The 24,260-nt window shown below is 44.4% G+C and overlaps 1 protein-coding gene across 4 annotated transcripts in view; it reads left to right on the plus strand.

Moving 5' to 3' along the window:
• Nucleotides 1-24,260, plus strand: part of LOC142560968 (receptor-type tyrosine-protein phosphatase kappa-like) — a 586,354-nt gene that overhangs the window by 520,579 nt on the left and 41,515 nt on the right. For all 4 annotated transcript variants that reach the window (XM_075673412.1, XM_075673413.1, XM_075673411.1 and 1 more), the window contains 2 exons: nt 1,849-1,977; nt 23,353-23,510. In XM_075673412.1, coding sequence (XP_075529527.1) covers nt 1,849-1,977; nt 23,353-23,510 — 287 coding nt within the window. The remainder of the gene's footprint in view (nt 1-1,848; nt 1,978-23,352; nt 23,511-24,260) is intronic.

Here is a 24,260-nt window from a genome sequence, read left to right on the forward strand (position 1 = left end):
GTGGATTCGACTCCAACCAAAGCCTAGGGTTCGACTCCCACCAATGTCCTGACTACGTAGCCTTAATTTGCAGCAAAAGTCGTGGGATCTACTGCCACCAATGACTGAGGTTCATAGCCTCAATTTACCGTGAATGCCATGGGTTCGACTCCCTCCCAAAGGCTTAATTGGCAGCAAAATTCGTGGATTCGAGTCCAAGCATAGGCCGATGATTCTTAACCTTAATTTATAGGAGAAGTCGTGGGTTCGACTCCCCCCAAAGGCCGAGTGTTCGTATCCTCAATTTGCATGAAAATTCGTGGGCTCGTCGCCCACCAATGGCCGAGATTCGTAGCGTTAATTTACAGTAAGAGTTGCGGGTTCGACTTTTGCCTAGGGTTAGTTGCCTTAGTTTACACCAAGAGTCCTGGGGTCGACTGACCTCAAGGCCGAGGGTACGTAGCCCTGTTGTATAATCGCGTGGTCACGTCGCCAACGCCGGATTTTCGCCTCATGGGCCATTTAATGATTTCGGATCAATAAAAGATAAGCAAGGGGGTTAACCTAGGGAGCCGATTTTTACTAGTCATAAGAAGCCAACAAGCACTGACACCAAGGGCAACATAGGGGAAATGACATGTGCTTGATAAATTGAATGAAGAGATGATAAATAATGAGAATGGATGAAAAAAGAACTTGCCGCAGGAGGGGAATGATCCCACAACTTTCGCAATTGCGTGCGATGCTCTACCAATTGAGCTACCGCGGCGCCGTTTCCCCGTCCACTTTATTGGGTATTTATGTTTCCTAGTGGAACACTGGGAGTGTTAGCCAGCGCCACCATTAACAGATCTTGGCGGCGCATGTGGAACATGCTTTCCGCCGCAGGCGTCACTAGAATGTGATCTATTTTTGGCGAAGGCAACCGGTCAACAAATCCACACGTGCTACCTGAAGGTATCCATGTTGCTGGATTCTAGACCCTCGTTATGTAATAAATGAGAAGAAAGGGGGTTAACCGAGGCGCCCGATTTTTACAAGTCGTATCCTAAGAAGCCAACAAACACTGATACCAAGGACAACATAGGGCAACTCACTTGTGAATGATAAATGGAATAAAGAAACGACAAATTATGGAAATGAAAGTGGATAAAAGAACATCTTGTCGCAGGTGGGGAACGATTCCACAACCTTGACATTTCGGGTGCGATGCTCTACCAATTCACCGACCGCGGCGCCGTTTTTCCGTCCACTTTCTTGAGCTTTTGTTTCCTTATAGAATCCCGGGAAAACGGCAATTTTTTTCTCTTGATGTCAATTAGAATATCGTCTATACCCGTTTTCTCTCTGATTCAAACAGCTCTCTTTCTGTCTTAAGTTTATGCCTAGCAATCTTCTTTCGATCGCTCTTTGTGGGGTACTTAACTTGTTCTCAAGATTTTTTGTTAGTCTTCAAGTTTTTCCCCATAGATAATTAACAAAGCGCAAGTAGGCACACTCCCGACCGCACACCAAAAGACGCACTAGATGCGTCCGCCATACGCAGGGCTGCGCATTGGGGACATATCTCGTGTGTCTGCGTCTGGGGGGGCGTACCTCCTTGCCAGTGGACCTATTTGCGCTCTCTGAGCTGTGTTAGATGTGTTCCCAACTAGCCCAACACCAAGTTGACTCCGTTGACTCTGAATAATCCCGACCAGACGGGTTTTCAACCAAGCTTTGACGGCTCGGTAACGTCTCTGAACTATGGCTTCCATCAGCCTAACAGTTCTGGTGAAGGCGTTCGCAAGTTTTTTTTTAGCGGACGCCGGGCCTTGCGCCTCTGCTTTTTACACTGACCAATGTATTTTGTGTGTGTTCCCAATGCAGACGTGCCCGGTGTTCTGGCCACATACTGGGAGCATGCACCACCGGCACTTGCGCGTTGATCACGTCTCCACCGATGTCGTCACCGGTGGAGTTCTCCAGCGGAGGTTCAAGCTCAGGAACACAGCCAAGGTACATGCCCGAGTCACATGCTCTTGCCCACTGGAGCAGCCTAGTTATGTGTGGACCTGACCTGTCTCATGGATTGAATATAATAGATTTCCTTGGAAGCTTTAATGTCCCAAGTTGAAGTGGAGTCTAAAGGCACGGAGGTACGGTTACATATTACGGCTATATTAGAATATAGCAATAAAGTATACCTGCCTTCCGCAGAAATCGTTTTTTCACAAGTCCTGCGGCGTCCCCTTGTTGGGCTCCGCGGTGGGCGCCTGATGTTACTGCTGAACATTGCTGATAATGATATGGCTAGTACTTTCCAACCACTCACGGATCTCCTCTTAGAATAGGGCGCTACGAAGCAAGCTTCTTTTTCTCAATGAAAACAAAGAAAGCTTTCCTTGATTCTATGCTATCCACAAGGAACAAGGAAACAAGACAGGAAGAGTATTCACACCCTTCCTTGTGCTAATATCTCTGAATGATCACATCGAAACAGGTTAAAAAGCAACAGAACACGCAAGCAGGGCCTGCCTCTTGAAGTCCACGAAAGCAATCAGGAGAAACTCTGCTGCCTCAAAGTGTTTGGTGAACTTACCATCGCCATCTCGCCACACTGTTCTGTGAATACCGTTCGGGAAGTAACCTCACAGGTAGGCTTCATAGACCTCAGCGAAATTGAGTTCCTGGAAGGGTTGAAGGACCAGAATGTTGTCAACGTTCAGAGAATAAAAATTAGACGCTACAGCAAAAAATCTCGACCAATCACCTTATGCCAGCCTTCGAACCTAGCACCTTTCCTGGCACAACTGAAGGAGGACATTGCAAGACACACGTCGCCATTACATTCCGAATCCCTGTCGGTACTTTAAACGTCAAAGATTTTGACGTGCAAGATTTTGATCAGCACGTTTCGCCGTTGTAGAAAAAAAAGCGTTGCTCACGGAGTGTATGTTTTTCATGTGTATGCTGATCGCTGTTCTTTTTAGTGTATGCTTTTACTGCGTCTGCTGCTTGCAGTTCTTATTCCAAAATCAGTGTCTGATGTGTACCCTTTCCTGTTAGTTTGTACTGTTTTGGATTTTCTTCCATTTCTTATTTTCGGATCATTCTTTTTTCTTTATTTTGTCTTGTTAGCAATCTGTACTCTTCGTTATTTTTCTTCCCACTCCTATATAACCTGTGAAGGATTACAGTATTAATAAATAAACAAAATAAATAGCTGCCGAGGGCGACTCACCAGTGCTCGATGCGCCGCCCACCAACACTCATCCAATCACTGAGACACGAGACACGCTGCGTAAGCTGTGACGTTGGACACACAGCATATTCGCGGGCATGCCTCCACATGGACAAAAATGGGCTCCAATCCACGCTGTGAAGGGTGCGGCCCAATGGAGCTTTGGTATCACCTGATCCGACAGGCCAATGGGACGCAGCCTTGAACTGGGTCCTGCCGAACCTGAGTACGACGCCGTTGTGCATATTGACGTTGCTGTGCCTTTCGTCGCTAATCGTATTCGCGCTGCCCTTCAGGCGTCCTTACTGTGCGTGGCATGCCTTGGCCAGGAAGTGCTGCGTCCTACCTAGGCTATGCACGACGCTCTTCTGCATATTGACCTCGCTGTGGCCGTCGTCGCTCATCGTATGCCGTAAATATGCGTGGGCTTTTCGTAGCACCAGCCGAACACAAATAAAAATATTTGCCAGGTGGGTTCTTCTTTTTCATATTAAAGTGTAGGTAAGTCACTCCCTGCTTGGTATGCAGCAGTTGCCGCTTACCGGCAGTTGTAGCTTATGCAACCGCAATATTTACCGGATGAAGGGGGCGGCGAACGCTAAGCACGAAGGCGAGTTTTCAAGCTCTCTTTTTTCTTTACCCGCACGACAGGCGTGGCCACCGCTGCAGTGGTAATGGCGATGATGATTATATATTGCCATCCCCTTTGAAACGGGGCAGGAACTTTTTTTGAGTTACTCAGGTACGCTATCAATGCTCCCCCCCCCCTGCTAGCATTCTTGCATGCATCTCTTTAATCTTCTCTATCTACCTTGTACCGCTGCCTTTGCCGGTACGTGATCTGGTCGTATGAATCCCTTGCCTGCATTTTTTTCTACCAGTAATCTCAACCTCTTTTGCTTATCTCGGATGCTGATGGGTTGATGCATCCGTCCACTTTAACTTCAACCGCTTCTGGAAGAACTTCAGTTTGGCCTAGTTGGTGTTGACTGCATATCACATTTACTGCGAATAAAGACGGGGACGGCGGAAGAGAACTCAAAAACGACACGGGCGGTAACTTTCAGCTGGTTTATTCACGGCAACGCGTGGCAATACATTGACAAATAGAACATGCGCAGAACGCAGCACTCAAGAACACTCATCAGCTTAGCGGGGCAACGAATTATCAAAAACATCTATCTCCGATTGAAACAACCTAATGAAAGTGTCTTGGCCTTTCTTTTTTATGTGATATGCCTCCATCAGTTCGCGTGCAGTCTGGTCTTGGCTCCTCTCCAGAATCTTTATCTCCTTGAAAAGTGGTGCACAGAGGCAGGCATTACAGTGCGCAGGCAACTGTGCCAATTCATCATTCGTGAACTTTTCTTCATGTTCCCTGATCGATCTTTCAGGCCCCATGTAGGGCTTGCCACACGCCAGGGGGATTTCGTACACAACTCCTAGATTGCATTTTTCATAAGGCTTGGTATGGTTCTTGCCATAGCCTTGCCTTCCTTTAGGATCAGTGGAGGTGCGAGGGCACAGCCGTGCCAGCGTAAAAGGGGATGAGAAGACAAGGGGGACTCCAAACCTGCCTGCCACCTTCCGTAGGTTGTGAGTGACCCTTTGAGTATACGGTACCACTTCAGGTCTCACGGTGGTAGTAGTCGTCCTCACCGTTGCTCTGCTCGCAAGTGCTCAGCCAGGTGGTCAGGAAAATAGTCGAGGCGTTTTGCATTGCAAAAGCTACGGATGAATTCGTAAGCACTCCATCACTGGAACTCACTGTTAAAGAAGTGTTGTCCCTCGAGAAGAACCTGGTGTGTGGGTTGTATTGGCCTGTGGGCGCTTATCGGCTTTATTGCTCATTTGTTTGTCTCCTACGTGGCAGATTCGTTCATGCGTCTGTCTGCTCATTTATCTGAGCCGCTGCATGTTTTTTTTTCTCTGAATAAAGATTTTTAGTTGAAGTTTGAAGCTTGTCAGTTGTCTTGTCCCACTTTTTTTTCGTAGTCTCGATCGCGCTAGTAACTGTGACACAGCAAATTCGTCAACACCAACCAGCCCAACATTCTGTGTTAAAAAACTACAGTCCATATTTTTCAGTTGTTGTACTAGAGAATAAAGACGGGTGAACACGCTTGAGTAGACTGTTGTCGTCTTGACAGCATAACTAAGCTCGACTTGTACCCACAACTTCGCTTAAATGTCGCCCTTGAAAGTATACAGGTGGCTAGATATTTTTTGCACTCGACCCCTCGCCATCCTACAGCCAAAATATACCAAATCCTGAGAGTTTGTGTCATCCAACGGCTTATACAGATTCTTACGACTGTTGTATGGGTTCTTCAATGCCCGTGACACGTTTCAACGTTATGGACCGTGTTTTCGGGCATCTTATGTTGTCTATCGCCATTGTATCCCTGGACAATATTGTCACATTATACTCACGGCGAAGAACAGCGGTGGCACAAGGACCAGTCATAATACTTAAATGAGCTTGTTTCCAGCGAAACAAGTGACACTCAAGCGCAACGATCATGACGAATACACGCAGCCATCGTAGAAAGTTGATCTGCGGGTCAAATGCGTCGGTTTTTTATACCTGACTCATGGTACATTCTATTGTAATAGTTATAGCTGGCGCGGACTGTGAAGCTCGTCTCAAGTTGTGTTCATGCTTATACGGCATAGAGTCGAAATTATCCCGGGATCCACAACTCAAGAAAAACTGCAGCCGCTGCTTGGCAGTCAGGAAGACATTAAGACGAAACTTCCCGCTATCGAAGTAACACAGACAGAATAAACACGCCATAAATGACCTTAGCAGAAGCATTACATCACTGGAAACAAAGTTATCTAGCTTCGATCGACTTTGCACAACCGTCACTGAGTGCAAGAACTAATGCGATGACCAGCTTCAATTGATTAACTCTTTGTCGGCCAAAGTCGACAGTCAGGAAAACTAGAGTAGGCGTGGCAATTTGGTTTTCTGTGGCGTCAATGAAAGCGACAATCCCGAAAGAGTGCAGATCTTGAGCGCAACATTCTTGAACTATAGGAATATATTTTTTCACTGTGTGAATCTAAGTTGGGCTTACGTAACCTGTCAATCGGTTGTGCGCACCGCCTTGGGATGTTTCAGAGTGGTAAAAATCTTCCTCTGATACGACTATTTACCTCGTACAAAAAAGAAACAGTTTTTATAGAAAACGCCAGAGAGTTGGAAAATAGGCAGGTTGCTATATATGAAGATTTTCCCGATGTAGCGCGTGCGAAAAGCGAAAGGCTGTGCAATTTTACAAAATCACGTAGAAAGGATGACGATAAAGTTAGCTTTCCGTACGATACATTATTCTTCAATTGCGCGAAAGATGTATACAATGCTGGGCCACACCAAGTTGTTTCCCAGAAGTGACTACATCAACGTAAAGATGACGATGTTTCTTTTATCGTCATAAACTGTCGTTCTATAAAGAATGATGTTGACGAACTTAGCGCGCTTGTTGACTTGGTTAAGCCCTCTATAATTTTAGGAGCACAGCCCTGGCTAAGTGACAATATAGCTGATAATGAGGTATTTCCACATGCTTACACGAGTTACGGAAGAAATTGGGATTCTCGAGGTTGTGCAGTTTTTATATTGGTAGAAAAAACATTTCATCTGTCCAGCTGCCCATTCCTGTAAGAGAGGAGGAGGAGGAGGAATAAACTTTTATTGTAGAACCAGCACTTTATGATGGCCGGGCCTAAGCCTCCCACGAAGGGACGTCGAGGGCTTGCCTCGCCGCCGCCTCGCGGGCGTGCTGGGTCGCCCAGGCTTGGTCGTCGAGGGCGGAGCTCCGCAGAGCCTCATGCAACCTCGACGAGAGAGTCGTGGTGTTAGTCTGGGTGTACTGTGCTGGGCACTCCCATAGCATATGCGGAAGCGTAGCCGGGTGAATTCCACAGCACCGGCAGCGGGGGGTAGTGTAGACGTCCGGAAATATAAGGTGGAGGCGGGCGGGTGAAGGGTACGTGTTTGTTTGTAGTAGACGCAGGGTGGTAGCCTGCGCCCGGCTGAACTTTGAGTGAGGCGGGGGGTATGTGAGAATGTGAGAGAATGTGATGCTATTTTCTGTGAACAGACTCTTTCCAAATAACGCGTTTTGACTGTATCTAGTTTTTATAAACCACCTGATTCCTCTGTTCATATGTTATTCGAGATGATAAGTTGAAACGGTACGGGTGGACTACCTGGTTATAGGCGGATGTTTCAATCTCCCAAATGCTTTGTGGAAAAATCAGGGATCACTAACTTCAAGTGAGGGCCGCTTGTGTCAGCAAATGATGAATATTGCTCATTTGTTTGCACTATCTCAAATAGTGTCTGAACCAACTAGAGGAAATGATACTCTGGATTTGATTTTCACAAACCAATCTCAAGTGGTAATTTCTATTGTTGTCTTTCCTGGAATTAGTGACCACAGTGCTATTTTATCTTAAATAGAAATTACACATCTAAAACCTGCGTACACAGTGGCGAGACATGTGTATAACTATTCGAAAGCTCAGGTTGATAAAATAAATGACGGTTTGGATGGGTATTACTTGTTGCAACAGAACTGAGTATGACTATACAGATGAATCATGGACTTGCCTCAGAAACAAAACGCTAGAATTTCGGCGGCGTTTTATACCGTGTAGGGTGCTAAATGAAAGACAAAGTAGAAGTCAGCCTTGGTTTCCGAAAGAGTTGCGGTCTTACACAGAAGAGGCAAATATTTTATCATAATTTTCACCAAGTGCTGTCAAGTCATAACAGGAAGCAGCTGAAAGAAATTCAGAAATAAAAAAGGCAATTCGAGTAGCCAAGAATGTTTTTAGTGAAGCTATCCACTTGAGAATCAAGAATGTCCCAAACAAATTTGGAAGCTCGTGAAAAGAAATGGAAAAGAGGCAACATCTATTCTGTCTCTTGTCTCTGGAAACGGCGTTCTTTCTGACGACCAAGCTAAAGCAGAATCTGTCAATCAGTATTTTGCTTCCATGTTTTCCACTATGATTCCAAGCAACGATGACCACACAAGTATCACAAGTATGCATAGCCCCGATAGGCGATATGGATGACGTTGTTATCAGCACACGTGTCATAAAACTGTTGCTTTTGAAATTGAACGCTGCTAACGGCGGAGGGCCTGAAGGTTTAACTAATAACTTCTTTAAAACTTGTGCTTACCCTATAGCTCCTTTTTTGAAGATACTCTGAAAAATAGGTGGCAGAAGCTTCCCTGCCCAATGATTGGAGGATTGGTGCAGTAGTTCCAGTCCATAAATCTGGCCCGTGAAATGACGTAGTTAATTATCGTCCGATTTTTTAACGTGTGTTGCATGAGAAGAGCGCGTTTTGTGCTCAAGTATTGTAGCACATATGAATCGGTATTCCCTGTTTATTCGCTCTCAACCTGGCTTAGGAAAGATTTTTTTCTTGCGTGACACAATGCATTGAATTCACACCTTATATTGTCAGTGCTATGGGCGGAAGATTTTCCATAGACTGTATATTTTTAGATTTCAGGAAGGCATTCTACACTGCATCCCCATTCTTTGTTAATTGAGAAACTTCATAAATAGAACATTAATACAGAAGTTATTGGATGGATTGCCGAATACTTAAGGCTGCGCAAACAGTAGTTGTTTTGAATGGTTTTCAGCCATCGATAGAGACATCCTTATGGCGTCCCCCAGGGCTTAGTTCTGGGTCCACTTTGTTTCCTTTAGTTATCAATGATATAAGTTAAGGAGTCCTGTCACATTTGAAATTGTACTTTGATGATTGTGTTTTGCATAAGCCTATTAGTTCTGAAGATGATTGCCGCATTTTAAAGTGTGATCTCAGCTGCATTGCTCAGTGGTGTTTTATTTGGAACAAGAGTTTGAATCCAGCTAACACAGTTTTCATGTCATTTAGCAAAAAAACATCCATGTACGTTTCAATATACCTTAGATAATATAGCATTGTCACGGGTGTATGTATATACATACCTAGGAGTTTATTTTACCACTCATCTAAAATGGCATCGTCACGTTGATCATGTAATAGCGAGTACAGGAAAGTCATTAGAATTTCTATGGCGCAACGCTAAAAATTTCAGTATTGCTACTAAAGAGTTGTTGTACAAGACGTTCGTCAGGTCTGTGTTAGAATAACCATGCGATGTATGGGGCCCCACGATGGTTGGTGACAAGGAACGCTTTGAAATACTGAAAAATATAGCTGCAAGATTTGTTACTAAAAATTATAGCGTTGTCTTTAGCGCTACACAAGCAAAGAATAACTTACAGTGGGAGTCTCTTGAAAGTCGCAGGAAAAAAACTTGGTTAACACTTTTTCATGGTTACTTGCATACATCAGATGGTATTGACAGGCATGCTTGAGCTTTAGTATGCATCAGCTCGAGGCGACAACGCCCATAAAATACGAGAAATGTTTTGCCACGCAAAACTATTCAGGATTTCTTTCTTTCCCACAGAGCACGGGAGTAAATTGCCTACCCTCGTCAGTGGTTGATGTAATATCGAATGATGTGTTTCATGCCTTAGTGGATTGATGCGACCTATGTTTTTTTTCTGCATGCGAGCATTCGCTGGGCCCCGTACCTCGCAACACTGGGGCTTCCCTTTCGAGGAAGCCGTATGGATTTCTTTTGTAGCAATTGCTACGAACGGATGGATGTCTGATTTTGCCTTTATTATTTACTCCTCTCCACCTTGCAGGTTTCCGCATAACTACTACATCATAGATCTATATTTCGAGACACGCGTATAATAACCACAAAATGGTTAAAATACGTGCGTGCACACCCATATCAAAAGTCTCGCATGGCTTAACAATTTTGGGAAGAATTGGGGATAAGAGTTAATGGGGAATACCTTAGTAACTTCCGATTCCTGATGATATTGCCTTGCTTAGTAACTCAGGAGACAAACTGCAATGCATGCTCACTGACCTGGAGAGAGAAAGCGGAAGGGTGGGTCTAAAAAATTAATCTACAGAAAACTAAAGTAATGTTTAACAGTCTCGGAAGAGAACAGCAGTTTACGACAGGTAGCGAGGCACTGGAAGTGGCAAGGGAATACATCTACTTAGGGCAGGTAGAGACCGCGGATCCGGATCATGAGACTGAAATAATCAGAAGAATAAGAATGGGCTGGGGCGCGTTTGGCAGACATTCTCAGATCATGAACAGTAGCTTGCCTTTATCCCTCAAGAGAAAAATGTACAACAGCTGTGTCTTACCAGTACTCACGTACGGGGCAGACACCTGGATGCTTACGAAAAGGGTTCTACTTAAATTGAGGACGACTCAACGAGCTATGCAAAGAAGGATGATGGGTGTAACGTTAAGGGATAAGAAGAGAGCAGATAAGGTGAGGGAACAAACGCGAGGTAATGACATCTTAGTTGAAATCAAGAAAAAGAAATGGGGGAGGGGCATGGGCAGGAGATGTAATGAGGAGGGAAGATAACCGATGGTCATTAAGGGTTACGGACTGGATTCCAAGCGAAGGGAAGCGTAGCAGGGGACGGCAGAAAGTTAGGTGGCCGAATGATATTGAAAAGTTTGCAGGGACAAAATGGCCACAATTAGTACATGACCGGGGTAGTTGGAGAAGTATGGGAGAGGCCTTTGCCCTGCACTGGGCGTAACCAGGCTGATGATGAAAAACTTATGGATCAGCATCTCCTTATATACTCAACACAAAAGAATAAATTTTAAGCTATAGAGCTGCTCATCCCGTATATGCGATGCAGCATGATGGGAAGACCAGTGATGAAATAGCCACTTTCAAATGCTTAATCTGCGTAGATAATTCATCTCTGACGCCATAAAAAAAGCATTTCTTAACTGTTTCACAGCAGCTAATGTAAAAACGAGCTGTCTAAGAGAGACAGATAAGTACGTGCTACGTAAAACCTGCTAGATCTTCGGGAACAGAACTCGCGCATTTGTCATCCCTTAAGCTCTCAGGAAATGGTTGTTGTGGAACGACGAGTCGGTTCTGATGTACTTCGCTATAAAAACGCGCGAGATAGTGTCGAGCAGCCTATATTGGCTTTTGTGTGTGTATATATATATATCAATTCTAAATATTGTAAGGCAGTTTGTTGTGTGCGTATCATGGACACGCATGCTTATATCGCCTTCCGTTTCCCTACCACGGTTGCGCTTTAAAACCAACAGCGCGCGCATGCGATCCCATAGATGAGATGAATACATATATATAGAAAAGTATCAGTCATAGCTCTCGTAGTATAGCCTTCTGAGCCGTTTCCCTTTTCTTTTTCTTCTCTTTGTTTTTTCTTTGAAAGAAGTCCTATTAGGGTTATTATAATTACACGAAGGTATTTCGCCCTCTCCAGCAGCAGTACTTGAGATAGCTATTCCGGCGGCTAGCTTCCCACGCTATGCGTGGCGCCCCCGCACCTGTTTAAGCTTTTTCCTAGACGCTAGAGCTATACAATATCCGCGCAACCTTGAGCGATCGGAAAGCGCGTTTTCCACCCTGGGCCGACGGAGAGGGGAGATTTCGTTCCGGCCGCGAAGCTCTCTACATCTCAGTAAGGTGCCTCGCGGTGGTCTCGTGCTGAAGATGCCCTCTCGGTGAGCGCATATTTCCCCCCTCATCTTTTAAGAGATTCAATAGATACAAGCATTTGTCTCGCAAACCAGATTTATTTCAAGGGAATTTCCCACGTCTCAATAATTTCTCTCGTCGTATACGAGTGCTGATTGCCGTGTTATAGTTTGTTAACGAAGCTTCCCCTCAAGTCTAAATATTTTAAGGCAGTTTCCCTAGTGTATAAAGCCGCTCGAGTTCACGCTGCTCCTCTGGCGGCCATTTTTCAAAGAAATTGTGCCTTCCAACCACTCAGAATGCCGGTGACAACTTCACGTTTGATCAATTCTGGATATTGTAAATAGTAAACAGCTACTTTTGCTTACATGATCGGCCATGACATTGAAATTGCTGATACAGCGGAAAGCATTGCACCGGATGCACATATATAGAACTGTGTATGTTGAGCGAGATAAGAGCTGCACTATAGGCATCGCAGGCAGTTTTAACTGGAGGCAAACTTGGCAAGTGCGCCTCGAATGATAAATTGTTTTGTCTAAACCGAAACAGCGCGAATTGGTAGGCTGCATGAAAGAGAGACATTCTTATTGAATGACAGGAAGTTATTCGGCATATATCTGGCGATCACTCAGGAAATGGTTGTTGTGGAACGACGAGTCGGTTCTGATGTACTTCGCTATAAAAATGCGCGAGATAGTGTCGAGCAGCCTATATTGGCTTTTGTGTGTGTATATATATATCAATTCTAAATATTGTAAGGCAGTTTGTTGTGTGCGTATCATGGACACGCATGCTTATATCGCCTTCCGTTTCCCTACCACGGTTGCGCTTTAAAAGCAACAGCGCGCGCATGCGATCCCATAGATGAGATGAATACATATAAATAGAAAAGTATCAGTCATAGCTCTCGTAGTATAGCCTTCTGAGCCGTTTCCCTTTTCTTTTTCTTCTCTTTGTTTTTTCTTTGAAAGAAGTCCTATTAGGGTTATTATAATTACACGAAGGTATTTCGCCCTCGCCAGCAGCAGTACTTGAGATAGCTATTCCGGCGGCTAGCTTCCCACGCTATGCGTGGCGCCCCCGCACCTGTTTAAGCTTTTTCCTAGACGCTAGAGCTATACAATATCCGCGCAACCTTGAGCGATCGGAAAGCGCGTTTTCCACCCTGGGCCGACGGAGAGGGGAGATTTCGTTCCGGCCGCGAAGCTCTCTACATCTCAGTAAGGTGCCTCGCGGTGGTCTCGTGCTGAAGATGCCCTCTCGGTGAGCGCATATTTCCCCCCTCATCTTTTAAGAGATTCAATAGATACAAGCATTTGTCTCGCAAACCAGATTTATTTCAAGGGAATTTCCCACGTCTCAATAATTTCTCTCGTCGTATACGAGTGCTGATTGCCGTGTTATAGTTTGTTAAGGAAGCTTCCCCTCAAGTCTAAATATTTTAAGGCAGTTTCCCTAGTGTATAAAGCCGCTCGAGTTCACGCTGCTCCTCTGGCGGCCATTTTTCAAAGAAATTATGCCTTCCAACCACTCAGAATGCCGGTGACAACTTCACGTTTGATCAATTCTGGATATTGTAAATAGTAAACAGCTACTTTTGCTTACATGATCGGCCATGACATTGAAATTGCTGATACAGCGGAAAGCATTGCACCGGATGCACATATATAGAACTGTGTATGTTGAGCGAGATAAGAGCTGCACTATAGGCATCGCAGGCAGTTTTAACTGGAGGCAAACTTGGCAAGTGCGCCTCGAATGATAAATTGTTTTGTCTAAACCGAAACAGCGCGAATTGGTAGGCTGCATGAAAGAGAGACATTCTTATTGAATGACAGGAAGTTATTCGGCATATATCTGGCGATCACTCAGGAAATGGTTGTTGTGGAACGACGAGTCGGTTCTGATGTACTTCGCTATAAAAACGCGCGAGATAGTGTCGAGCAGCCTATATTGGCTTTTGTGTGTGTATATATATATCAATTCTAAATATTGTAAGGCAGTTTGTTGTGTGCGCATGCATGCTGTTGCATGTTGCTGTTGTTGCTGTTGCATGTTGCTGTTGCTGCATGTTGTGTGCGCAGCATGTGTACGCATGCTTATATCGCCTTCCGTTTCCCTACCACGGTTGCGCTTTAAAACCAACAGCGCGCGCATGCGATCCCATAGATGAGATGAATACATATATATAGAAAAGTATCAGTCATAGCTCTCGTAGTATAGCCTTCTGAGCCGTTTCCCTTTTCTTTTTCTTCTCTTTGTTTTTTCTTTGAAAGAAGTCCTATTAGGGTTATTATATTTACACGAAGGTATTTCGCCCTCGCCAGCAAATCGACTGCCGCGGACAACATCAGTCCCTTTCCACATAAGTATGTGGCTCGGAGCAGGAGCTTTGGCGCTTGAAAGTAACCGTTGGCTTGACGAACCAACCGACTGAGCTACCTTTCCGGGCAACATTGAAGGATCACGAGTTCAAATCACATGTTATGTTCCTTTTTTTTCCTTTTTTTTGTTTTTCTTTTAATGTATTTTCCTTCCTTTTATCACTGTACGGAAACCCTCCTAAAAAAAAAATTATATATCCTCAATTATGTGTGGCCACACATGTGCAGATCATAAATACCAGGTTCTCTAGCCGAGTGCCATCCATGCGGTATAACCGAGCTCAGATTGGTCCACCTTGACTGATCAAATAGGGCACCACTGTAGGTTAAATGAGGCGTACAACTCCTGCGGGACCCGCCGTGGTTGCTCAGTGGTCATGGTGTTAGACTGCTGAGCACGAGGTCGCGGGATCGGACCCCGGCCACGGCGGCCGCATTTCGATGGGGGCGAAATGCGAAAACACCCGTGTACTTAGAATTAGGTGCACGTTAAAGAACCCCAGGTGGTCGAAATTTTCGGAGTCCTCCACTACGGCGTGCATAATCAGAAAGTGGTTTTGTCACGCAAAACACCATAATTCAATTTTTAATTTAACTCCTGCGGGGACGGTAGAGTATCCGTCTCCAGTGCAAGAGGACCGTGATTCAAATCCCGGTGCCGCGCAATTCTCCACCGGGAAATACAAAAAAAAAAACCGTGTGTTGAGAAAATTGCACAAACAGGCCTGGAGTGCGGCCTGATCCCGGTGACCAGAACCGGTAACGCACTCTCTCACCAGAGCAGGATTGGCCACCCTGGTGCAGTACTTGGCCACAACATCCTATATGAATACAACAATCAAACCCCGGCCCTCAGTCCCCAGCAGCCGCGAAGCAACTGACCACGGCGGCGGTCAGATCTGTAACGCTGCAGAGGGTGCTAAGAATACCTGGCTCCGGACAGGCCGCCATTGGAATCTGAACCTGGCAACGTTTAACGTTAGAACGCTATCTAGTGAGGCGAGTCTAGCAGTGTTATTGGAGGAATTAGAGGGTAGTAAATGGGATATAATAGGGCTCAGTGAGGTTAGGAGGACAAAAGAAGCATATACAGTGCTAAAAAGCGGGCATGTACTGTGTTACAGGGGCTTAGCGGAGAGACGAGAACTAGGAGTCGGATTCCTGATTAATAAGGAAATAGCTGGGAACATACAGGAATTCTATAGCATTAACGAGAGGGTGGCAGGTCTTGTTGTGAAACTTAATAAGAGGTACAAATTGAAGGTGGTACAAGTCTATGCCCCTACATGCAGTCATGATGACCAGGAAGTCGAAAGCTTTTATGAAGACGTGGAATCGGCGATGGGTAAAGTCAAAACAAAATACACTATACTGATGGGCGACTTCAATGCCAGGGTAGGCAAGAAGCAGGCTGGAGACAAGTCAGTGGGGGAATATGGCATAGGCTCTAGGAATAGCAGAGGAGAATTATTAGTAGAGTTTGCAGAACAGAATAATATGCGGATAATGAACACCTTTTTCCGCAAGCGGGTTAGTCGAAAGTGGACGTGGAGGAGCCCGAATGGTGAGACTAGAAATGAAATCGACTTCATACTCTGCGCGAACCCTGGCATCATACAAGATGTAGACGTACTCGGCAAGGTACGCTGCAGTGACCATAGGATGGTAAGAACTCGAATTAGCCTAGACTTGAGGAGGGAACGGAAGAAACTGGTACACAAGAAGCCAATCAATGAGTTAGCGGTAAGAGGGAAACTAGAGGAATTCCGGATCAAGCTACAGAACAGGTATTCGGCTTTAACTCAGGAAGAGGACCTTAGTGTTGAAGCAATGAACGACTATCTCATGGGAACCATTAAGGAGTGCGCAATAGAAGTCGGTGGTAACTCCGTTAGACAGGAAACCAGTAAGCTATCGCAGGAGACGAAAGATCTGATCAAGAAACGCCAATGTATGAAAGCCTCTAACCCTACAGCTAGAATAGAACTGGCAGAATTTTCTAAGTTAATCAACAAGCGTAAGACAGCGGACATCAGGAACTATAATATGGATAGAATTGAACAGGCTCTCAGGAACGGAGGAAGCCTAAAAACAGTGAAGAAGAAACTAGGAATAGGCAAGAATCAGATGTGTGCGTTAAGAGACAAAGCCGGCAATATCGTTACTAATATGGATGAGATAGTTCAAGTGGCTGAGGAGTTCTATAGAGATTTATACAGTACCAGTGGCACCCACGACGATAGTGGAAGAGGGAATAGCCTAGAGGAATTCGAAATCCCACAGGTAACGCCAGAAGAAGTAAAGAAAGCCTTAGGAGCTATGCAAAGGGGGAAGGCAGCTGGGGAGGATCAGGTAACAGCAGATTTGTTGAAGGATGGTGGTCAGATTGTTCTAGAGAAACTGGCCACCCTGTATACGCAATGCCTCATAACCTCGAGCGTACCGGAATCTTGGAAGAACGCTAACATAATCCTAATCCATAAGAAAGGGGACGCCAAAGACTTGAAAAATTATAGACCGATCAGTTTACTGTCCGTTGCCTACAAAGTATTTACTAAGGTAATCGCAAATAGAATCAGGAACACCTTAGACTTCTGTCAACCAAAGGATCAGGCAGGATTCCGTAAAGGCTACTCAACAATAGACCATATTCACACTATCAATCAAGTGATAGAGAAATGTGCAGAATATAACCAACCGTTATATATAGCTTTCATTGATTACGAGAAAGCGTTTGATTCAGTCGAAACCTCAGCAGTCATGGAGGCATTACGGAATCAGGGTGTAGATGAGCCATATGTAAAGATACTGGAAGATATCTATAGCGGCTCCACAGCCACCGTAGTCCTCCACAAAGAAAGCAACAAAATCCCTATAAAGAAAGGCGTCAGACAGGGAGATACGATATCTCCAATGCTATTCACAGCATGTTTACAGGAGGTATTCAGAGGCCTGGAGTGGGAAGAATTGGGGATAAAAGTTGATGGAGAATACCTTAGCAACTTGCGATTCGCTGATGATATTGCCTTGCTTAGTAACTCAGGAGACCAATTGCAATGCATGCTCACTGACCTGGAGAGGCAAAGCAGAAGGGTGGGTCTGAAAATTAATCTGCAGAAAACTAAAGTAATGTTTAACAGGCTCGGAAGAGAACAGCAGTTTACGATAGGTAGCGAAGCACTGGAAGGGGTAAGGGACTACATCTACTTAGGGCAGGTAGTGACCACGGATCCGGATCATGAGACTGAAATAACCAGAAGAATAAGAATGGGCTGGGGTGCGTTTGGCAGGCATTCTCAAATCATGAACAGCAGGATGCCACTATCCCTCAAAAGGAAAGTGTATAACAGCTGTGTGTTACCAGTACTCACATATGGGGCAGAAACCTGGAGACTTACGAAAAGGGTTCTGCTGAAATTGAGGACGACGCAACGAGCTATGGAAAGAAGAATGATGGGTGTGACATTAAGGGATAAGAAAAGAGCAGATTGGGTGAGGCAACAAACGCGGGTAAACGACATCTTAGTTGAAATCAAGAAAAAGAAATGGGCATGGGCCGGACATGTAATGAGGAGGGAAGATAACCGATGGTCACTAAGGGTTACGGACTGGATTCCAAGGGAAGGGATGCGTAGCAGGGGGCGGCAGAAAGTTAGGTGGGCGGATGACATTAAGACGTTTGCAGGGACTACATGGCCACAATTAGTACATGACCGGGGTAGTTGGAGAAGTATGGGAGAGGCCTTTGCCCTGCAGTGGGCGTAACTAGGCTGATGATGATGATGATGATGAAGCTCTCATAAAACGGATGGTGAAATTTCTCATACTTCAATGATTAAAATCTTAAAATTTCCGAGGAAGTGAGTATACACATTAACGCAATATTTGTCCACTATCGGCCAGCATACAATGAGTATTGCCTACACCGTATTGGTAGGCTTCCTGGGCTCGTTTAAACATAATTATTTTTCGTATGTATAACGTCACATGTCAAACTTCTATATAGATTGCTACATCTATTTTACAAAAATAATGTTGCACACAGTCACTGCTTGCGCAAAGTGATTCTTTGCCTGATTTCCCACTCACGCTCACAAGCCGTACGGGCTTACACGGACTCGATATGTAAATTGAATATACGTCTCTTTTTTTTTTTAATAAAACTGTTCGTTTTCCCAACACAAATAATCCATGAAAACATATACAACCAGCAGTTTCAGATAAGCTAGTGTCATTTGGAGCGTAATGATGGTTTCAAGCTGTAGCAGGAGGCTGCTCTTTTTTCTAACGTCAACCGGTTTATAATCGCTTACAACTAACATTGCCTTTCAAATCGTTCATAACTATTCATAACTATATAAGATATTGAACTCGTTAACGAAGTTAACGAGTTCAAATACCTTGGACTTACTATCACAACTAACCTTAGTTGGCATAATCACATCAATATAGTCAGCTCTAAAGCGATGCGAAAACTAGGGTGCCTAAAACGAACTTTAAAACACGGCACTAAGAGTGCAAGCTTACGGCCTATAAATCACTCATTAGACCGGTTTTAGAGTATGCTTCTGTAGTGTGGTCGCCTTATCGCATATAGGATATTTCCAAATTAGAATCCATTCAGAAAAAAAGCTGTTAGATTTATTTATGGCCGTTACGACCGTATGTTTTAACCGCCATCCCATGCACACGCTTTATCACTGGACCCATTGTCGTTTCATCGCGCTTGTGACCGCCTAATCCTGCTGCACAAAATCGTTCACAGATTATCTAATATTCAAGCGCCTATCTCGCTAACTACACCTACTGCGTGAGTAACCCGACGTACTCACCCAATAAACATAGATCCCTTCGTTCCAAAAATAGATTGCTACAAGTTTTCTTTTTTTCCACACACTGTTGAATTATGGAGTAACTTAGATGGTTCTCTGCGTTCATTGCCGACTAATCAGTTTCAGAAAGGGCTGCCTAAACCACGTTGGTTGACATGTTATGTTCATAAGTTATGTAACCCACCTCTGCTATGTCTCTAAAATGAGATAGCGGTATTTGTAAATAAATAAATAAATTCATAGCGGAGGTTGTGTCTCCGAAGTTCGCGGACACCTAACTAGTGAACGTGCGCTTCTGTTCTTCGTCCGTGTCTTATTTATTTGGCTAAAACTGCGTGGATGTGGAGGAGACGGACTAGACGCGCTGTTCACCATCTTTCGCCTGTGTCATCTTAACGTCTGCTAACTTGTATACAAGCATTGTGCTTCGCCACGAGCAACGCCGACTATAGGTCCTTCTGGCCTTCCCTATTGCAAAACCCAGAGTCCAGTGCAGCGCGCTGGATTATCGGGCGCTGGGCACGCGCGGCGTGCTGGAAGGAGCTGGCTACTGGTGCGAAAAACAGCTCTAACGCGTTAAATACGTGGTGCCTGGACACCATATATATATGTATATATATATATATATATATATATATATATATATATATATATATATATATATATTAATACAGAATGCAACAAAGAGCTTGAAATGTTTTGACTAGGGTTCGATCGTGGGACCTACAGATCCCAAACGCGGTACTTTACCGCTACGCCACGCCAGCTTTTTTTTTCTTAGATGGAAAACAAAGCTGGAATGTATATTGCAAAGTGGACACCACTACAAACTTAAAACTCAGGCAAACGCACACATGCATCCAACAAGTCATCCAATCTGGCGGAGGTTCCTGCGCAGTGTACACACTTCTTACATAAGCAGCACTTTCGCGAAATAGTTATTTTGTAGATCGCGGGTTTCGGCATGGCGATCACACAGTCTACATTTCCATAGGCTGTATAAACCAAGCACTATGAACATGTCATAGGGAGGACCACCCGTAACCTGAAAGGGTAGAAACCTAATTGAATATGGAGTGATGTCAATGTCCTTTTTAAGCGGCCGTTTGAGATTGTCCAAAAAAAAATACAGCATTCCTGCACTCTGTGAAACAGTGATTTATGGTTTGGGCACATGGACGGAGTCGACAGTTTGTTGACCACGGCACAAAGCAACCCCTTGAATTTAACCAAGTTTTAACAGCAACTGAACATACGCGGATAATTTGCCATGTCAAGATCGAGAAGTTTTAGTTTCACAGATACGTCTCGCACAGACGTGGTAGATGCGCTGTCGCCCAGCAACTAAAACTCACGCCTGTACCAAAAAGAAAAATTTGCTGTCCGTATTCAGTAGCGTGTTCGGAAGTGCCACCACATAATTTTTACTTGCAATTGGTATTTTAACTTCGAAAAATGTCCTAAATGAACCGCCGACACGGAAAGCTGTGTCGGCTATTACTGCTGGTTTTGGTACCTGTTTCTTGGTCTTCACGCGAGGGATATGCAACGTTTTCTTAGTTCTGTGATGCCTTTGAGTCAACACGTCTGTCTAGGCACATATATTTGTCAGAGAAGCGTAGGCTACTTCTTGGAGCCTTCGGTGACAGCACATATACCTGTGTGTATGACATGTCACATCGGTGCTCGTCGCTTCTTGTGCTGGCACTGTAGACATGAAAAAAATTGTTTATTTAAGAACACCAATTCGAAAGTTGAAATATAGAGTGATTAATCCTTGTTAGGCTTGATTCCTGAGCCTAGACGCGCCGATAGCGTGCACACGGACTCGGCGGATACGCTAGGCCTAAGCTTCGGTGGGGACCGATCTCGGCGCGAATACCTGGCGAAAGGTTAAATGTGTGTATTCGAGCCTCAGAACTTCTTATAGTACAACAGAGAAAGTGGAAGTGCACGAATCGCCTCAGCTTTCTTATTGGTACAACAATATCAATCAGCGCGCCGGTAGGCTTCGAACTTGGGGCCCGTTCAAATGCGTCTGAACGACTTCTGGATTTCATGTCCACTCCATAACACTCCTATAACGGCGACAACTCCCATTCGTATGTTACGTGCGAACTGCAAAAAAAAAAAAAAAAACGCGGCGTCCTCTGCGCTTACGTGGTTTCGTTCAAGAATTTACCTATCCGCCCAGTCAAAGGGGAAATGCAAAAGAACGAAAGTGATATTCAGTGTCAAATGTGACTGAATAAACAGGGCACTTCACGCACTTATATTCCAAGCTGCGACACGAAATGGAGTTTTACCACCCCAAGATATAGCGTTATTTAGCAAAAGAGACTAGTATCAAGCCATGAAATTCTATAAAACGTTTAATATTCAGCAGCGCTCGTCCTTGCCTACTGGAACCAGTGTGGCGCAAACACAACCAGCGCAGTTTCCAGTGCGAACCGGCGAACTGCAGCGAGAACCAGCACCTGTAGAGCGCAAACCAGTGCGCCCCAGCGTCATGGCAGTGGAACCAGCGTCTCGTCTAGTATGACCCAGCTCTTATCCATCATTCTCACTGGTGTCCCAGTTAGTCCCAGCGAGCGCCAGCGTACCCAGTGCGATCCAGTGTCAAAAAACGCTCTGGTTTCACACTGGAAGGCACTGGAAGACGCTGACTTTTGCAATAGGGTTGTGCACTGCTGCATGACATTTTAGAACGACAGAAAGCTGAGCTAGTTGGTAAGGATTCATTATGCAAAAAAGAAGTGAGGCGTGCAGACAGGACACAAGAGTAGTTCGTGTTGTCCACTTCTCTACTCTTGTGTCCTGTCTGCATGCCTCGCTTCTTTTTTGCATGACAGTTTCTGGTAAAATACCTAACGTGTCCATTTGTTATTTTTATTTTCCTACAGTGTACTAGAGTAACATTAGACAAATGAAATGAGATTTTATACATAGTAAATACCAAAATAGAAGCACACGTCATACAAGTAAGAACCAAATTCTGACCACATCAGTTATTTATCTCTTGTTTTGTGCGCAGGAGAGCGCACTTTTCTTAAGTGTTGATATTATTTGTAATAACTGTATTTTATATTTTTCAGACATAAAACTGAAGTACTTTCTAGCGTGTGTTTGCAGAGAATGCCCTAATGGCCCGAGATTACTCAAATGACGTTATATTGATGCTCTTTTATTCTCTCATTGATGCATGTGGCAGTTTAATCAAAATACGTTCTTCCGCATATGCTCTTTCTTGCCTGTGTCTGCTAATGTATTTTCTATACCTTTTTGTATTTTGTATTTAGTACACACTTTTCAACCTTCGTCGGACACAATGTTAGTATGCAGCCCAGTCAGGCAAACTGATGCGTTAAGCCACATCTGCTGAGACTGCTGAATGTATCTATACTGTGCGTCCCAAATTAATTTGAAAACGGTACCCGTCATAAGCAGCAACCAAAAATATTGAAAACATGCTGCAGCAAAATGTTGAAAGAGCACAAGTATTTCAGAACAAGTATCTCAGTAGAAATGAATCTTTAATTTAAAAAGCAAGCTGACAACCCATAAATGGAATGAAAATCTACCGATTACTTAGTATGTGCGATAAAATACGGGGTTAACCAAGGGGCCCGATTTTTATAAGTCATATCATAAGATGCCAACAAACACTGAGACCGAGGAAACATAGGGGAAATTACTTGTGCTTAATAAATGAAAAAAAGAAACGATCAATTAATCTAAAATGAAAGTGGATGAAAAAAACAACTTGCCGCAGGTAGGGAACGATCCCACAACCTCCGCATGCGTTTCATTATTTCATTTATTAACCACTCCCGTATGTTGTCCTTGGTGTCAGTGTTTGTTGGCTTATGATTTTACTTAGGATGGACGCTTGTACAAAATACCCTTAGTTCCAGTGACATCTCCGAACCATGGTTATAACGGCGAGTTATGTTGACAGGAGACACAAAAATGGACATAGGACAGTCGCCGACTGTTCTGGGTGCATTCTTTCTATACCCTGTCCTCAAAACGCGTCGTTATAGCCATGTTCCATCAAGCCGGCAACCAACTAGCCCAGCTAAGTCTGTTAATCTCAGAACCATTTGTTGAAAGGTGCATTTTAAGATTATATTGCGTGATTTATATTTTCTATATGTTTACTTATGATTGCGCTGATCTATTCTGTTTAGCAGATGTTTTTACTTTTCCTCTGATCATTGTGGCTCTTTCATTCTTAATTTTGTGCGATTTTCTTTTTAGTTGAACATTACTCCAACATCTGTTTGCTACTAAGACGTGTAGCTTACCTTGTTTTGGCCGTGCGATGCAGTCTCCCAAGTCCCGGCTTTTGAAGCAGTTCCATCTCCAGGGCTGGCGCAAGGGCGATGTCGCCCCGCCATCCGTAGACCTCCTGGTGCGACTCCTCGGCAAAGTGGAGCGCTGGCAGCGGAAGTGCACATCTGAGAAGCCCACCGTGGTCGCATGCTTGTGAGTGTGTTTCCCATCTCGGCCTACATATTGACCGCGTGGCCTGGTCTACTTGCCATTTCTAGAGAAAGAAAAATAAGGAACGCATCCATTTAGAGAAGAAACAACCTATCGCTGCGTTTTTTTTTTTTTTCGAGAGCAAAATTGGCATGAAACTTATCATGAAATGTGACGCAAGGGACGTTGCGAGGATTGTTCTTTGTCCACCGTGACTCGTCTTCTATAGTAGCTTGCATTTGCCTTCGCCACTTGAAAGAGTTATTTTCATGTTTGTGATTTTGTTGTTTGTTTGGCTGGTTTGGTGATGCGCCTGGGTTCTCCTTTTGCTTACTTGTTATTGTCATGCGCGTTAATTATTAGTCTGGTAGTTACTTTATTATAAAACCATGCGATGTACTGACGACTTGTGTTAACGTAATACGTGTTCATAAAGCGGTGCCACGCCTTCCTTGACCGCCAACCAGCTGCTGGCATTCTTGAATAAAAAATATTAAGTGAGGTGCTTCCTATTCTCGAAAGCAGGCGCCTCAGTTCTCGGGCTTGAAGTTCAGCATCGCAGGCTTGATATTCATACAATTGTGCACAAGTGGGAATCTCATGTTAGCCCAAGACTATCGTGATTAAGATATGTTAACGGGCCAGCGCGACTCAGCGAGGGCATGTTAAAGACTTTATTAATGCCAATGATTAATCTATCCTTAATGAACTTTGGAAGCTGATCGACAACTTACCAAAAACTGATGTCACCTC

Source organism: Dermacentor variabilis, chromosome 10, assembly GCF_050947875.1.
Source record: "Dermacentor variabilis isolate Ectoservices chromosome 10, ASM5094787v1, whole genome shotgun sequence".
Taxonomy (NCBI): Eukaryota; Metazoa; Arthropoda; class Arachnida; order Ixodida; family Ixodidae; genus Dermacentor; species Dermacentor variabilis.